Genomic DNA, 18,501 nt, shown 5'->3' on the forward strand with positions numbered 1-18,501 from the left:
ATTGAAAAATATCCATTTTAACATGATTTTAGTGCAATAAAAAACATTTTTTCTAATGTGTTTGCCTTATATATTTATTTATATTTCTCTTGATTGAATCCTCATTCTAACCATCAGTAATAAAAATCTAATAGTTCAGAAGCGATAAATCAAAACCGTTGATTTTTTTAGATCTAACGGTTGTTCTCTTAGGCATGTGGAAAGTACATGGGCAAACACAAGTAAATAATGTGTCAATGGTTTGGGTATGACCCGATCTGAACCCACAGTAGGTTCAGGGTTTGGTAACAAAGGAAAGGGTCGGATTAACTATTTGAGTCAGACCCATGAGATCCAGATATCAAATGGGCTGGATATGGGTCATGAAATTTTATACCAAACTCAGGTCCAATCCAAGTCCACTTCCAATTAATATATGGAGCCGGGTATGGTTTTTGAAATTTCATACCAGACTTGGGACCCACCAGAATTTTAATTAAGACCCATGATTTTGTAATATAAAAATAAAATAAAAAATATTATTTTACAGGGCATGGACTGGGTCTGGGCCATGCAATCTTTATAGGACATGGGTATGGTTTTTCTTATGGCAGACCCAATCAGACTCAGCTCCAGACCTAGTATCAGCACCTCAAAGACAGATCTGGGTTTGAACTCACTTGGGTCCAATCCAGATCTGACCCTTTGACACCCTTTCACCTAGGTCTGCTACAGGCACAACTCATGGACAGCCTTACCTTGAAGTAGATTTTGGATCAAACCTATGAGTGTGGATCTATATAATTGACCCAAATTTCCTACTATTGTTCCTCCAACGTGTAGAATTCATGCGTTAGTTATTTGATCATTATGGTCATTTAAGAGCAAATGATATACCAAGTTGTTTGCATTAATTTTTCACTATTATCAGTTTATTGCAGTTGATTTTATTGAATCCCTTGGAAGAATAGGTTGCCATATGATGCACTGGATATGGTCCATTATTGTTACGGGCCCAACTTGGGAGGATGCCCCGGGATTCAAACTCCAGGATCCACATATCACCTCACACCCCTTGAAAGAGACTTGTTTTTTGGGTGCAAAAAGTCATGTCGCAGCTCAGGTGGCTTCTTCGTAAAAAATCAAATGACACTTGTCCTCTTCTTGTTCAAGCACTACATTTTGGTTGATAATCTGATAAGCACTACATTTTTAAAAATCTACATAAATTACTAGCCAAGTGAAGAAAAATAAAAATAAAAACTAAATACACACCAGACATGAAGATTTTGATAATAGTTTGAAATTTTTTATAAAACGAATCTGTTTTGCACTAAAACTATATATAGTCAGAAAATCATAGATGCAAGTTGTATCTACTCAATCTCACCTCATAGATCTGTCTAACATGGTTTGTTTGTTAGGGATGACACTTTGGATTAATTTTTTAATATAATATATGATTTTTGAAGCCCTTGGAAAAACAATTTACATGTTCTCAAAGAACATGATCCAAAACCTAATTTCTACTAAAAACTGTATACATCACATCTATAAGGTTAGATATACAAAAAAAAAAGAAGGAAAACATGAAGTTTTCTACTAGATTGCATGTACAAACAACGGTAGCAAATTTATACCTAAACACATGTATACAAAATATGGATTTCTATACATATACATATAATATAGTAACAATCTTTTCATGTTTTATTTACAGGAAGGAAGGGGAAACCACCTTCAAGATTAGGGCTGGACGTACTTACAGTCACTGTCCCAACAGTGTAAACCCATGGCGTACCCCTCGACCTCGGGGAGTCGCCAAGCTTAGGCTGAGTAAAGGCTTATCCCTTGCCCTTATCAATGCAAGGGGCTGACCACCTGCGCCTATATGAAAACATAAAGGAGAACATGCATGATAGAGCTTTTTGTAAGAAATTTCAACATATGGGGAAGACAAAATTGTGCACATAACTTGAAAATCAACCAAGATATGCAGAGCATAGATGAGATCAATAGTGAGAAAGAAAACAGATCAATAGCAATATAGATCATACAGAGAAACAAAACAATTCACGTAGAAATGTACATACTTTGATGATATTTGCTAAGGAAACAAGAGGATGAATCAAGATCCAAGTAGACCGTACAATGAACTTTGGTTTGCCCTCGCTACCCTTAACACTTGCAAGTGTATTGATATCCTCTAACTATATACATATATATATATATATGTATATATGTATATATATATATATAATGAAAATGTAGGGTTAGCCTAATTGACAATCATAACTTTATGCCATAGGGAAATCATGTTATTACAGAAATGCAATTCAATGTATTGTATAAATACTATTACAACATAAAACCATTTTAGGAATGTTAACTTTAAGCAAGATTTGTTTCTGATTATGAACATCTTAAGTACTTCTGGTATCTATGTACAAGGGCTTGGACTTCCTGACTAGGGTCGACTGCGATTTGCCACCTAACATGGGACAACCATGTTTCGAAACCACAGAGGGCATCCTTTTATTACAAAATGAAAGCTAGGTTTACTCTTTGGTGGGTGGGGACCTCAAGGGTTTTACCCATAACCAAAAGATTCTTACAGCATGAGGAAACTCTGCTTCCCCAGAAACTTACCTCATAATCGGGAAACTCTTCACTTCTTCGAAAGGAGGGAAAACTTTGGAAACTCGCTTCTCAAATAAGGGAAAGTCGATTCTCTTTAGTGGAAAGTCTTGATTCCTTGGATTCCCTTTCACTTAATGTTTCCTTCTCGCTTCTTGTCATTCCTCGCTCTCTTCTCCCTGACTTCTGATATTTTTCATATTAAAAAATAATATATTTTTTATAATAAACTGACATGTTGATTTAATATGGTTTATGCTTGTTTACATGTCATTTCTTATTGGCATCTGCCCGAGCTTCATATTGCTTTCTATGTGTTTCCTTTTTATTTTTCATGTGCCTGTATTACGGCTTTACGACAATAAGCCACTTCTTAAAGCAATTGATCTCAAAGAGATAAAGACACATAGACTCAATATGGACAACTGGTTTTTGTGGTTGGGTGAATACCACACCTCCATCACCGTGATCCAAACACACTTTATCGGACCATTCAATCGGTAGGAGCAACGACGGTGTGTACAAAGGGCAGGGACGTAGTCAATGCTAAGACCAACAATTGCAACGATCTATTCCATCGTGATGTAGTTTTTGAAGATATTCGAGCCTGTCGGCTAAGGCTATAGACTCATTGAATACATCAGTGTAGCGCGTGTGCAGCTCAGAACATCAAAGGGCATCACAAACCTGTTATTGCCTCAAACTTCCGTAGCCTAAATGGCTATAGTTCCTCTAAGAAGCTGGCCGTGGACAGGTACCTCCACGTAGCTAGTTAGCAGGCTGAGGTCTCATTCCTTAACAGAATTAACCAGACAAATCGCTCTATCAACTAAGAACTGCCACGCACCACCACCCATAGAATCAAGAAAGAGCTTTCAGTCTGTCAATCCTTACTATGTCTGGACCTGGTAAGTTTCTCCCGTGTTGAGTCAAATTAACCCGCAGACTCCACTTCTGGTGGTGACCTTCCATCAATTCCTTTAAGTTTCAGCCTTGCGACTATACTCCTCCAGAACCCAAAAGCTTTGATTAATTTCTCATAAGGTGCCGGCGGAGTCCTAAAAGCAAGCTGAGCCAGCGCGGCTAGGTCTCTGCACCTGAAGCGGTTTCTCCGAGTAAAAAAAAAAAGTCCACACCCCATGTGACTACTCTTAGGGCCTTTTACTGGCAGACGCTGACCACTGCTTTCCTAACTTGAGCAATACAACGTCATATGGCTACACATTTAAAACCTATACCAAATTTAGGCATAGTTGCATACGCAAAGTAGGAGTGTAAGTGGGTCAGATCCTTATCTGATTCCACCCCAACCAAAGGAAATTTGGGCAGATATGATCCATAAAAATAGGTTCCGTTCTATCAACGGATGGAATTCCGAATTCATAACAAATGATTTCCAGGTAAGTTAGATTTAGGATGAAATCAAAGAAACAAATAGGTTTAGAATTGGGTTGACCCAATTTTGATATGCCCCATTTTGTATATTTTATAGAAAAAGCTTTTTTTCCGATCTAGAATTCTGTGTGAAAAGGGTGTCCAATCACATTTGGATCTGGAACTATGCCACATGTTCTACATTGAATTTGGATCATTAATTGGACATATCCAACCCAAATTCAACCCTTTTGCAACTCTACTGCCAAGTTTTTTTTTTTTTTTGAGGAAAATGGAACTTTATTAAAGCAAAGCAAACGAGCAGGGATGATGAAGCAATTTCATAAAACCTGCAATGTAGGGATGGCAGTGGACCAAAGGGAAACGGGGCCCCACCCGCCCCACCTTGCCCCGTTTGGACCAGGACATGAAACGGGGATGGAGGTTAAAATCAAAATTTGTGCCATAGAGGCGGGGATGGATTTACACTTTCTCCCACCCTGCCCTGTCCCCCTCCTGATCCCTGCCTTGCCCCACTCTGCCCCATCCTCAATCCTTCTTTAGAAATGGCAATGGACCAAGGGAAAATGAGGCCCCACCCGGCCTCGCACCGTTTGGACCGGGGATGGAGGTTAAAATCAAAACCCGTGCCGGAATGAAGGCAGGAATGAAGGGCAGGATTTTAAGACGGGATGGGAGTGGAGACCTTATCCCCCGCCTCCGCACCGATCCACTGCCATCCATACTGCAATGAGGTTACAAAGAACATATACTATTGGCGTTTTTTGAGAAATGAACGGACCTAGTAGATGAGCACCAATCCATGAGAGATCTGATTCCACCGCCGAGGTCATTTTTGTGAACAGAATAAATCCGATTGAATCGATAGGATGACGAATTCCACTGACCTGCATGTATCTCTGAAAATGCAATTGTTCCTTTCTTCCCAGACATCAATCACGAATTAAGGTGACTCTAGCTGGCTTGGGGAGGAATTTACCATCCCATGATTTCCACCTTCGCCTTCACCTTTTGAACAAGGTCGGACCATAGGGACTACTTGGTCTGGCTTTGCCCAAGATAAGTCCATAGGAAGAGACGATGAAGGGCAACCAAGAAGAGATTCAGCCATCATGGTTTGTTGGAAGGACGAGTTAAGCAAGGTTATTTTGCATTTATCTTCACTCACCTTAAGACTGGAGCACTTCAAACGATTTGATAAGAGTCTAAATTTGTGCTATTTGCGAAGGTGGGGCAGAGAAAAAAACCAAAATGTTATATGCATATTGAAGCATGCAACAATTTTCCAACCTTGGAAGAGGCAGGTGGTCGATGAAACAAGAGGAGCTGCCTCTTTTAAAACATGAATGAAGTGCCTTGGCCCTCACTTATGATGTTATAGAGAAAGGAGGGAGATGGGGCATCCTTGCCAAAGGCCATGCTTCATTTGAAAGTACTAGATCTCCTTGTTTACCATTAATGACCACAACAATTCGGGCATTGGAGAAGAGTTTCATAATTCAGTTGATAAAGCTATCGTCAAAGGCCATTTGTAGCATGCAACTCTTTAGTAAAGACCAACCAACTTGTGTCAAAAGCTTTGAACAAGTCAACTCACCCTTGCATGGTAGGGAATGAATAACTTTGTTATCAAGAAGGAAATATGACTACCCTTTAAAGGCCATTTGGAGAGGAGAAATCAATGAAGGAAGCACCACATTCATTTGGTTTGCTACTCGCGGGATTTTATGAAGGCTGACGAATAGGAAAAATGGGGTAGAATCTAGAGATGTCATCAGCATGCAGGTGCTTCGGGATAAGAAGAAACTCAGATCTATTTAGCTCTTTTAGCAGCACATCATTTCAGTGAAATTCATGAACCATGCACAACATCTCTCCCTTACAGTCATCCCAAAATATTTTGAAGTGGGATTGAAAACTGGTGTAACGGAAGCAACCATAGGGCGGCCTGAGAGAGAGAAGATCCACCAACCTTCCCGCGGGGTACATAGGATCCAAGAAGAGTTGTTTAAAATGATATCAGACCCTTCCAACCATTAGAGATGGCAGTAGACCGGGGGAAAACGGGGCCCCTCACTGCATCGCCCAGTTTGGACCAGGGATGAAGGACATGAAACGGGGATGGAGGTTAAAATCAGAATCCATGCAGGGATGAAGGTGGGGATGGACTTACATCTTCCCCCACCCCGTCTCCAATCCTTCTTTAAGGATGGCAATGGACCGAGAGGAAACGGGACTCAGCCCGCCTCGCTGCGTTTGAACCAGGGATGGAAGACATGAAATGAAGATGGAGGTTAAAATCAAAACCTGTGCGAGGATGAAGGTGGTAATCGAGGGCAAGATTTTGAGACGGGGCAGGAGGGAGACCTTGTCTCCTGCCCCTACCCGGGTCCACTACCATCCCTATCCACCATCCCCTGTCCTATTCGTCGGTGAGTCTGCGATAGGAGTCCCGAAGAAAAAAATATTTGGTGTTTTGGTTCCCGAATTTCAAACAAGTAATGCGAGACTATTGATGCCACATGATAGAAGGCGTGATGTCAAGCCCTTCCAAGTTATGTTAGAACATTCAGTTCATTTTTTACATTTGGCAAGACAGGGTGAGACAGACCCCTGGTAGAGTATACATGAGAACCTTAATCAAAAGCTGCAAGTCAATTAAATCAAGTAGCCAGCTTGATTTTGCTCCATTTATACCCTATGTCATCCTATCATCATACTTAGAATTGGGATTTCATTGATGCAAATTGTTTTAATTAAATCTAACACTATAGATGTGATCTACGTGGTCTATTTAGTGAATGTTGGCTTTTGAATCACAGAAATCTGACACTATAGATGTGATCTACATGGTTTATTTAGTGAATATCGGCTTTTGAGTCCCAAGAATCTGACCTGTCCTGTATGTATGTAACTTTTTTTTGGCTATTAAAAAATCAATGACAACAAAAATGCTAAAATTTATTGTTATAAAAACTGTTCTTTTTTTTTTTTGGGGGGGGGGGGGGGCTCTGTTGTGATACATGAATGAGGTTGAGCTAGATCTTAGTTAGTTTTTGTTAGGTGATTTACTTGTTAGTTGACATTACAGTGCCTAACTGTTTAGTTTAGAAAGTTATTTTGTTTAGTTATGATCGTGCACTTATGTAGATGGGCATCTAGTAATTTATTGTGAGCAACCAATTAGATTAATGTCTTCAGCCAACTGATAATATTTTATTAGAGTTTTAACATGTTCTGTAGTAGTAAGAAAAAATTGTTCTTTGTTAATAGTTAATGTAGGTAAGAATTTTGATATTCTCGTCAGCCCTTAGTAAATTATGTTAGCCATAGTTTATCAATTAAGGTAGTTAATTAAATCAAGATTCATATATTCATAGCATAGTTAGTTTCAAGTTGTTACAAAGTGTTCTTGATTAGTAGTTAGGTGGTTTTGGTAATTTGTCATTTAGTGGCTTGATGTTAGTTACCTTAAATCTTAGTTTTTGTTGATATTTAAGTTTACATTTGGTTTAGTTTCTATCATTTTGTTGCGTTTGCGTATTTGATTCTTGCAGAAAAACATTGAAAAGTATGGTAAAACCCTTTTTCATGCTCTAAAAGTACCCTCTGAGGACCCTTCAAGCCCTCAAAAGTGTCCTTAGAGGAACCATAAAATGATATACAAATAAGAAAAGCAGAAGGAGAGAACACAAGGAGACAAGGATCCAAGCACCGAAGACATTTTCTCTTTCTTTTAGAATTAAGTGTTTATTTTTATTTTAATTATTTAGGTTTGTAATAAGGTCGTTAATTATTGTTTAAAGTACTCCGCTGTACTTTATTTCTTATTTACTCAATTAATTGATTTTTTGTGAGCAATATTTAGGATCTATCATTCAAAAGTATTAAGAAATTGATGGAGATGTAAATCATAGGATAAAGGTTGGGTGGATGAAATGGAAAAGTGCAACTGGAGTGTTGTGCGATCGTAGAATGCCATTGCGGCTGAAGGGAAAGTTTTATAGGATGACTATTAGGCCTGCTGTACTATATGGTACGGAATGTTGGGCTACCAAGAGACATCATATTCAAAAAATGAGTGTAGCTGAGATGCGATGCTGAGATGGATGTGTGGAAATACAATAAAAGATAAGATTCAGAATGAGGAGATACATAAGAAGGTAGGCGTTGCACCCATTGAAAATAAGATGAGAGAGAATCGTTTACGGTGGTTTGGACATATTCGGCGAAGGCCTAATGATGCTCCAGTTAGAAGGATGGAGAAATGGAAAAATATATTATTTAAAAGAGATCGATGTAGGCCTAGGAAGACATGGATGAAGGTGATAGGAAATGATATGAATGCTTTGAACCTCACCAAGGACATGGCATTGGATAGAAATGATTGGAGGAGAATGATTCATGTGGAAGACCCATAATGATTTTCTTTTTTGGTTCATATCGCCGACCCCAATTATTTTGGGATGAAGGCGTAGTTGTTGTTGTTGTAAAAAAATATCATATTTTCTTAATATCGTGATGAAAACGTGACATTTTAAAAAATACACGCCATATTAAAAAGATCACGTTTTTAGAGAACGTATCGATAAAGTGTTGCGTTATTTTTAAAATATCGGATCTCTCTCAAAAATATTTTTAAAACATCGGAGACATTTTCGAGACTATATAATAAGCATCCCCTCTCTTTTTCACCCCCTTCTCCTAATGGGTTCTCCCTCTCTCTCTCTCAAAATCGACAAACCCTAGTCTCTTTTCTGCGAATTTTTTGCCCTAAGCCGTTTCGGGAGGAGGAAAGAGGGAGCAATGGCGACGGGCACTCCAAATTTGGAGTGCAGGATGTACGAGGCGAAGTATCCGGAGGTGGACCAAGCGGTGATGATACAGGTGAAGAACATCGCCGACATGGGCGCCTACGTCTCTCTCCTCGAGTACAACAACATCGAGGGCATGATCCTATTCTCCGAGCTCTCCCGACGCCGCATCCGCAGCGTCAGCAGCCTCATCAGGGTCGGCCGCCAGGAGCCCGTCATGGTCCTCCGCGTCGACAAGGAGAAGGGCTACATCGACCTCAGCAAGCGCCGCGTCTCCGAGGAAGAAATCCAGGGCTGCGAGGAGCGCTACAACAAGAGCAAGCTTGTCCATTCTATCATGCGCCACGTCGCCGAGACGATGCACATGGATTTGGAGGTACCCCAACTTCCTTTATTTTTTCGAGAAATTTGGTGAATTTTCGATCGATATGATCTTCATCGATAAGTTTCTCATGATTTTCGTTGGTTTTTATCGGTTATTTCTGGCGTATTCTTTGTATGCCTGTTTTGTTTCTCCCTTAATTTTGGTTAGATTGGTGATGAGTTTAATGGGTGTTGCTTGATTTGGTGATTTGGTTGTTTCCTTGACTTGTATGAGGTAGGTTTCGGTTTATTGCTTGTTTTCAGGTAATAATTTCCTTTTTTCTTTCGTGGGATTGGGTCACATTGTGGTCAAAGCTTGATTTTGATGCTCTGTGCAATACGGACTTTCCCTTTGTTTGTGTTTGAAGCTAAAACTTGGGCATTTCCCTTGATGCTTCTAATTGATTGTGATGCGACGTTGATAATGTCCGAGATTGTCAAGACCAAATGAATTTAGTAATCTTGTTAACTTCTCCCACAAGTGTGTTTTTTTGGACATGTCCGTATTTTTCGTTCTTGTACAATTGTGAAGTTTGAGGTTTGATTGGTCTTTCTTCTTGCAGGATCTTTACATTCATGTTGGTTGGCCGTTGTACCGAAAATACGGACATGCTTTTGAGGTGTGTATAGTATCGTAAAATTATTAGTTATGTTGATAACAATGTGGATTGAATTTGCTTTATCCTTCTTTTGATGGGCAGGCATTCAAGTTGATTGTAGCAGATCCCGATTCACTTTTAGATTCGCTTACTAGGGAAGTTAAAGAAATAGGTCCTGATGGACAGGAAGTATGAAATCCTATGATATCTCTTTTCCTATTATCCTTGAATATTTTTAGTGCTTTTGGTAATCCTTTTTTTTACTTGTTAAAGGTGACAAAGGTAGTTCCTGCATTATCAGAAGATGTCAAAGATGCTTTGGTTATGAATATCAGGAGGCGGATGACTCCTCAACCTCTCAAGATTTCTGCTGATATCGAGATGAAGTGTTTTCAGTTTGATGGTGTTCTTCATATTAAGGTACAGTAGTGTTCCATTATTTCTCCACTGATAGCATTGTCTGGTTTGATTTTATTTGTAAGTGATTGGTCTAGACAAATACACTACCATTTGTCACATCTTTCTTCCTTTATCTTCATCATTTTTCGTTTTGACAGGAAGCAATGAGAAAAGCTGAAGCTGCTGGAAATAGTGACTGCCCAGTAAAAATCAAACTGGTTGCACCGCCTCTTTATGTTCTCACTACTCAGACTCTTAACAAGGTATGTTAGAAATTTTCATCATCCATGACCCAGTCAATTTCCTGATTAGTGCATATGTTATTTGTGAGTCATTATTTCATACTAGACTAAGTGAGGATCTTAGCATTTTATATTACTGTGGAGATCTTTTCTTCTTTACACATTTCTTTTTTATCATCATTATTACAATCAAGAGCACTTGTTTTTTCTAGATCTAATTCAGAGGCATTCATCGGTAGTGGTTCTATTGAGATTAGTGATGAAAAAGTAGAAGATTATACAAATTTATAAAAGAGAACAGGGTGTAGAAAGACAATATGTAGGGAAGGAGTTTTGGGAGGAAGAAAATGATCATGACTTCAATGTTTTTAGAAGCACTGAGACAAAGTGAAACATCACGACATTCATGAATAAGATGGTGAATTATGTAACACGGACTCTTCTAACAGGGCACCACATCCGCGTTGCACCTAGGCGGGTGTGACACTTGGACATAGCTTCCTTTGTGTTAGGTGAAGTCAACCACACCGGGGTCCATTTCTACCCAAAAGTAGATTCCGTTAACCCTAATCAAGTCCATATATATATATATATATATATATATATATATATATATATATATATATATATATATATATACACACACACACAAAAGGTTTTGTAAAGTGCCGCATCTGCACCCGCACCCGCACCTATGTGACATAGATGGTGAATTGTAAGTATTATGATTAAATAGTTAAAATATTTTAAAGACCAAAATAATTAAAAACAGTAAGCAAACAAGCAATTAAAGTCCTCAAAGGATAATAAAAGTTCTTAGCTTCGTTACAAGTGATATTTCTTATTAGCATAAAAATCGTTAAGTCATATTTGAGAAGGAATATATAACTAGTAATCCTTGTAAGGTCTCTGCAAATAAAAATGATAAATTATCATGCCATAAAATGCTCTAAATTATCATAGAAAGGGTGTTGTTTGTGTCTTTTGTTGGGTCCAATAAGATTGTATGTAATCTTGTTAAAAAATGAATGGTTTCTAATATTTAAAAAAACTGAAAAATGAAAAAATGCTGTAGTTTACAACATTATTAGTTTTTTTTCTGCATTTAAGGGCATCTATCTTCTTTTAAGAATGTAGTGCAAATCAGATATTCTTATCCTTATTTTAAAGGCTAGAAAAACTAAAAGTGAAGTTTGTCCTTATCAAGTAGTAGTTTTTTTTGTTTATCCTTAAAATTCTTTCTAAGAAACACCCGACTTTTATGCTTGTTAAACATGCTAGTTCAAAACCACCCTTTGATCAAGTTGCTGTTAAAATTGTTGCAACTTGCAGATGTTACACCTGTAATATATCACCCTGAAAGAAAAAAATGTGTTCCCCTATCCTCAAACTCCAAATAAAGCTTTGTGAAAAACTGAAGGGACTTAATTGGGTAAAAAGGTCAGAAATTCTGCTGATATATTAGGCATAATCAATCCCATGCCTCTATAGCAGCGTAAATTTGCCAACTAACATAATTAATTAGATTTCATTGATTATGTATCCTTGGCCAGGTCACGTTTCTACTTTGGATTAACTAGATTTATACGATCTTTGCAATGATTTTGAAGTTATTCATTTCCATGATGCATAACTTGTGGTGGTAATTGACTGATGAACTTTCACGAGGGGCCTCTTCTTTTATAGTACCATAGCCCCAGAAATTTCTATCCTTTGCTACATTTATTTGGAGGACCAGTACTAATAGTTGGTAGAGTTAAGTTTACATTCAGAACAATGATCAGCATCTGGTTCATTTTCAATGTTGGCACTTACTGAGAACCAGTCTATCGAATCATAGTCAGCAACATGGGTCAATGTGGTTTTGGCCCCAGAACCTGGTTTAGACTTGATAAAGACATAACTTTGTTGAACATTAAAAATGGCCAACAAGGATAGTTATGGTTAATTGCAGGACAACTGAAGAAAAAGAGCCAAAGAGTATGGGAGGATTGGCATGTAAACAATAACGAGAAAGAGCCAAGTTTCTTTCTTTTTCACAGGACATATAGGTTAGCAGTTAGTTGGAGGGGAGGGCCCCAAAGCAAGCATGATGGAGTGAAGGTTGGATTGCAGATTGAAGAACCTGTATTTTGATTATAGGGGCGAAGAAAATGTGAAATTTGATAAGTGCAAAATGTGATGCAAAAAGTTATATATATCTAGTTTATATGTTCCCCCATGTGGTTTGGATGAATTGGATCGTCCAATTACCCAGTCGTCCTGTGATCAGTCCCACTGGGATTATATCTGCGGTTTACCTGGTGTGTATGCTTTAGTGGGCTAGGATCTCAGCCAAGGTTTGTTGTCTTTTTTTTTTTTTCTTTTTTGCAGGTTTTTTTGCCACTGGGTGCTGTTCCTTGGCAGGTTCTTAGTCAATTAAAAAGAAGGCAAAACTAATACATATTTAGTTCAGGATGAATTCAGTATGATGTAGTTAAATTTTGGATATGATCTATTGCAGATTAGATGTCAGCTGCCATGTGGCCATTTTCTCCATCTGAAGCTGTGTTGATGCAACAAAAAACTTAAAAGAGAAACCAATTAGTCAGTAATTAATCCTAGAGATGACATTTGATTCCTAATTAATGACATTCAAACAATAGACGCAGCAAAACTGGACAATCTGTTTACTGATGGCAAGCTGTAAAGTTTGTTTATATTCAGTGGCTGAGCAGGTTGCTTCTACTGTGCTTGTTATATGGTCCTATTTTCTTATTTTATGTGTCCTTTTCCTATTTGAACAGGATTGCCAATGTCTATAACTTTGTTTATGTCTATAGTTTACTGTCAGGTTGTTTTCTTAGATCAAAATGAAAACAAGGTTTACCCTTCCTAACCCTTATGGTATTTCAATGACGGATCATCACATTGATGGATTTCACAATGTTTTATTGCACATTAATTCCTGGTGTTACTTTGTGCCTTTCGAGCAGGAACAAGGTATATTAGTCTTGAATGCAGCAATCAAAGCTTGCACAGAAGCAATTGAAAGCAAGAAGGGAAAGCTTGTAGTGAAGGAAGCCCCTAGAGCTGTGAGTTTCTACCACCATTTCCCTAATTTAACAAGACAATAACTAATGCTGGTATCTATAGATGTTCAATAGTCAGCAGTCTATGCAATTTTTTTGTCTCAGATGCTAGTATTAAGCTCTTTTCAAAGGGATTTCCTATAAAAAGCTTTTTGTTTCCTTGTAAAGTTTCAAATCTAGTTCTGCACTCCTTTTTAGTATGGAAACTATAGTCTGCAGTAAATTGCCTCCATTGTTAGGCTTCTGTTCTGACTATAGGCTTCATCTTTGAATTGTTCTGCCGATGATCTGTTCTGTAACTAGGCCCGAATCCTGCCTACGTATTATCCAACCAGTCATAGACCTATCATGTCCAAGAAGCTTTCCTAATGATTTAGGTATTGTTCGTCAAAGCTGTACTTGATTTGATAAATGTCTCAGGTGGGTTTGACCCACTTTTTGGGTCATAGTTTTGTTCTTTTCAAGTCAGGCTCAAGTCATGGTCCAACCGTTGATGACTGTGTGTGTGTGTGTGTGTTGGGGGGGGGGCGTGGCTGGCGGTGGAGGTGCGAATAGCTGGGTTCATGTCGAGTTTGCCCGACCTGTTCCTTGAACTAAATAGGTATATTAATACCCAAGTGTTTAGTCAAAACTAATTTTGGTCTGAACTAGAATATGGCTGGTTCACGATTATTCGTCATGTCAAAATAAGTTCCATGAGGCATCACATGCACAAAGTTGGCTCCAGCCTATCATATTTTGTTATTTCTAGGCATCTTGAATTCAGCATTGCAAATTGTAGAAGCCAGTCTAGGTGTTTCCTTCTTATTGCGTTTAGCTGCATTTTCTGTTTCTTAGGTTGTTAAAATCAAAGCTTCTATTTATATACCTGCTTGGCAATGTAAAAGCAGCAGTTTGAAAATTGCTGTTTCTCTGTGTTGTTGCATTTTCCACTAGATATGTTGTCATCATAAGGGTTTCCATGTCCTGGAAATTGCGTTCTTTGCTCTTCTTCATTCTATCCTGTTATGTGACAAATAATCAACGCTGGTTTGACCTGGCCTGAGCTAAGCTGAAGGCCCTGAAATAGGAATTTTGATGGACTGAGCCTTCTCTGCATGTGCAAGACATGCAGGTCCATTATCAATGATCGGTTAGAGTTGGTTGAGTGGAACAGTCAAACAACTCATCAACTTGGCCCTAGCTACCTGACACATGACTCCAAGTGCGGTGCAACTCCCTGTTTCTTCCTAGTCTTTACATTCTAACTAAAATGATTGCAACGTTTCTTTGCCAGGTGAGTGAACATGACGATAAGCGGCATCTGGAGCACATGGCAAAGTTGGCTATGGAGAATGAGGTTGATGGTGATAACGATGAAGAGGAGGAAGATACAGGAATGGGAGAGATTGATGTTGAGAATGCAGGCGTTGGGATAACAGAGTGAAGAGCTTGAGTGCAATTTGTTGTTTTGAGAGTTGCTGTACGACCATTTGAGAGTTTTGCATTAGATAGTTTTTCCAGATTCTATATTTTCCATTTAGTGCCTTGAAATGGAAACTATGAGCCCGAGCATGTATTTGGACGGCATTCATTGCCTCTTATTTACTTATACATTCAGTTTGCTGCCTCCTGTTTTCACAAATCCACTCCAGGAATACTTGTACAATTGCAGGACGCATAAACTTGAGAACTAGAGAACTGTCTGTGTGTGTGTGTGAGAGAGAGAGAGAGAGAGAGAGAGAGAGAGAGAGAGAGAGCTTTTTTTCTGTATTGTTAACGCCCTGTTTGCAGTGCAGGCATACTCGAGAATATGGGTTTGATTTTTTGGGTGCTCTTTTCTTTGGTTGCCATGGTTTTTTGGTATACTAGCGATGTGTGAGGCATGACTACTGTATCTATGGTGTAACATAATTGAAACGATTGAATCTAATCACGCCAACGTTGTTATGCATCTACGGTGTTGAAGTTAACCTAGTAAATAGAGGAGAATGGCTGTCAACATTGTTATGCAGTGTCTTGTTTCAGAAATCATGTCTACGATGAGGAAATAGGCTGGAACTCGAATTATGCCTTTTGCTGCGGTCGATGTTTAGCTTCCATTGTTTTTGGATATAACTAGTTATACAACCATACCATTGGGATTCAAACTTGCTAAGGTCCCGATACAAGGCGACGTTCACTAACTGCTCCTGCCAGATAAGCGGAGCCCCTGCTGGTTGCTTGCTTCAATTGGTTGGCAAATTGATGGCCAAAACTGTTAAGCTTCGGGACACTCTGGACTTGTTTCAAAAACATAATTTGACGAGTCCAAAGTGGCATGTCCCTCGCAATTTTCCTCGCCAATTGTGAACAAATAAACTGGACAGCAGTTGAATTCTGTCAAAGTTCAGGAAAACTCCCACACCTTTAGGGGTTGAAAAGTTTCTTCTTTGGTTCAATTTCCACAAGGTTTTATTAGGAGGTTTGGTATTTTTTGTGCCTCAGCCGACTCTCAACTTATCTGTAAACACATCTTCTTCGGCATGTGAAACCTGACCAATAAACAACTTTCTGACAATTTCCTCACTCGGAAGACAAGATATATTCTTCTGCCAACTATTTAGTTTCTGATCAAAATATTAGAATTTTTACCTCATACTCTAGTACTAATAATAAGTCAGTATTGAAAAAAATAGTTCCTCCTTTGTATCATGGGAAGCCGGAGTACTACACACTAGGGGTGTCAGCGCGTCCGGTTTACCTGGATCCGACCCATACCAAACCCTATAGGGTCCGGATATGGTGATAAATAAGAAGACCCGAGTCCAGGCCCGAAGGTCTGATTAATACATAGAGCCGAGTATAGTTTGTGAAATTTTATACCAGACCCCGGCCCGACCCGAGTTTCGATTAAGACCCACAATTTTTCAATGTAAAAATGATTTACTGGGTATAGCCTGGGTCTAGTTCATGTAGTTTTTATCGGGTTCGGGTATGGTTTCTCTTATGGTGGGTCTGATTAGACCCAGGTCCGGACCCGATATCATACCCAAAAATAGAGGCTAGGTCTGGTTTTACCTGGGTCAGAACCAAACCTGACCAGTTGACACCCCTCCATCACTATTTCTGTACACTTTGGGAGTCTCAGGCCAGAAATCAGGGATTCGAGAATAAAGGTTCTCATATCATATGTTACAAAGCATAACTTGGTTCGGAGAACAGGGGTATTCACATGCACCCTAAAGGCTCTCATGAATAGAGATTGATGTAATTGCATCTTATGGCTAGCTTAATTCTAGTTAAAACAACACCATGGACTGTTATTAAAATAGAATGAAGGGTGTCATGGATTCACAGAATTTAGGCTCCGTTTGGGAGCCGGAGTTGAGAGGGAAACAATAGTGGAGATGGGTTGGTGGAGTTACAACATCCTCTGAAGGATGTTATTCAATTCCATTGTTTTTTTTTTTTTTGACAGAGAAAGCTGGGGTTAGGCAGACCCCTACCAGTTATACAACCATACCGTTTGGGGTTCGAACTTGCAACGTCCCAACACAAGGTGACGTGCACTAATTGCTCCTGCCAGACAAGCAGAACCCCTGTTGGTTCAACTCCATTGTTGAACAACACAATAAAGAATGCTCTGCTCATCCCAACTCTGCTTCGATCTCCTCTCCTCTGTCAACTACTCCAAAACAATCAGCCGAGCCTAGGGATGGCAATGGACCGGGGCGGGGGACAGGGTCTCCACCCCTGCCCCTTCTCAAGATTAGAACCTCCATCCCCGCACGGGGATGGATTTTAACCTCCACCCCCCGCCTTCAACCTTGTTTCATGTCCGCCATCCCCAGTTCAAATGGGGACGAGGCGGGGCCCCGTTTCCCCGTAGTCTATTGCCATCCTTTAGAAGGTCTGGGGATGAGGCGGGGCGGGGCTAGGCGGGGAAAAGTGTAAGTCCATCCCTGCCTCCATCCCCAAACGGGGATGGATTTTAACCTTCGTCCCCGCCTCCATCCCCGTTTCATACCCTTCATCCCCAGTCCAAACGGGGCGAGGCGGGGCCCCGCTTTCCCCCGGTCCACTGCCATCCCTAGCCAAGCCGAGGCCGAGATCTCAGAGTCTCCACTTCCGACACAGGCTCCCAAACAGAGCCTTCCTTCTAACCATCCTACCTACTTCAAAAAAAGGAGAGAAGTTACCAACATATTGTATATGACGTTAATATTTCATCACCTTGATAGAGGTATTCATAGCCCCAATCTCACGTATGTTGCCGTTCCCAGGTGAGATGTGTGGTGTAAATTGAATATATCCGACTATTTGTCACATAGTTATCAGGAAACAGAATGGATACGAGAAGCCATTCGTGAAGTGAAAGCGGGGAAGCGAGTGTTAAAAATGTAGCATGAAGTAAGAAGTGGGATATTGGTGTGTGAAGCAATTATGTACCCACATGAAAAATAAAAAAGCACATAAAAAGAAATATGAAGCATGGGCAGAAGCAAAAAATATATGACACTAACACAAATATAAAATCATATAAAACCAATATATAAGCTTGTTATAAAAAAATTACTATTTTTAATATAAAAAACACAAAATGTTGGGGCCAAGCAAGTGATTGACAAAAAGCGGAAGAAAATCGATTTCTAAACAAGGAGGAAGCAGGCTTTCCACTAACAAGAATTTAGTTTCCCATATTTCGTAAGCGGGTTTCTCAAAGCTTCTCCTCATTTCGAAGAAGCAAGGAGTTTATTGCTTTTGAACAAAGACGAGCTTCCCCATATAGCAAGAAGCTTCCGGTAACTATGATTTCTAGTATACAAGAAATTAGCATGCCTTAATTTAAACCAAATAGGTTTCACTTATCCGATATGTCATCCCTATCTTCGTACCCTTCTTTGGGATTTTGTTGATGCAAATTGTTTTGATCAAATTGGACTCCATAGATGTGGTCCACACCATTCATTTATTGAAGATTGACATTTAAATCACATAAATCCCACTTGGGTGTTCGATTTTTTTGGTGAATAAAGAAATC

At 39.3% G+C, this 18,501-nt stretch overlaps 1 protein-coding gene across 1 annotated transcript; it reads left to right on the forward strand.

Annotated features, from left to right (window-relative positions):
- The first annotated feature begins 8,709 nt into the window (after positions 1-8,709).
- Positions 8,710-15,108, forward strand: LOC149837055 (eukaryotic translation initiation factor 2 subunit alpha homolog). Its single transcript, XM_090005792.1, has 7 exons — positions 8,710-9,201; positions 9,752-9,808; positions 9,890-9,976; positions 10,061-10,207; positions 10,345-10,449; positions 13,404-13,502; positions 14,776-15,108. The coding sequence occupies exons 1-7, from the start codon at positions 8,818-8,820 to the stop codon at positions 14,923-14,925; spliced, it is 1,029 nt and encodes a 342-aa protein (XP_089861918.1). The 5' UTR covers positions 8,710-8,817; the 3' UTR covers positions 14,926-15,108.
- The last annotated feature ends 3,393 nt before the right edge of the window (positions 15,109-18,501 follow it).

Source organism: Nuphar pumila, chromosome 5, assembly GCF_984573655.1.
Source record: "Nuphar pumila chromosome 5, dmNupPumi1.hap1.1, whole genome shotgun sequence".
NCBI classification, from domain to species: Eukaryota; Viridiplantae; Streptophyta; class Magnoliopsida; order Nymphaeales; family Nymphaeaceae; genus Nuphar; species Nuphar pumila.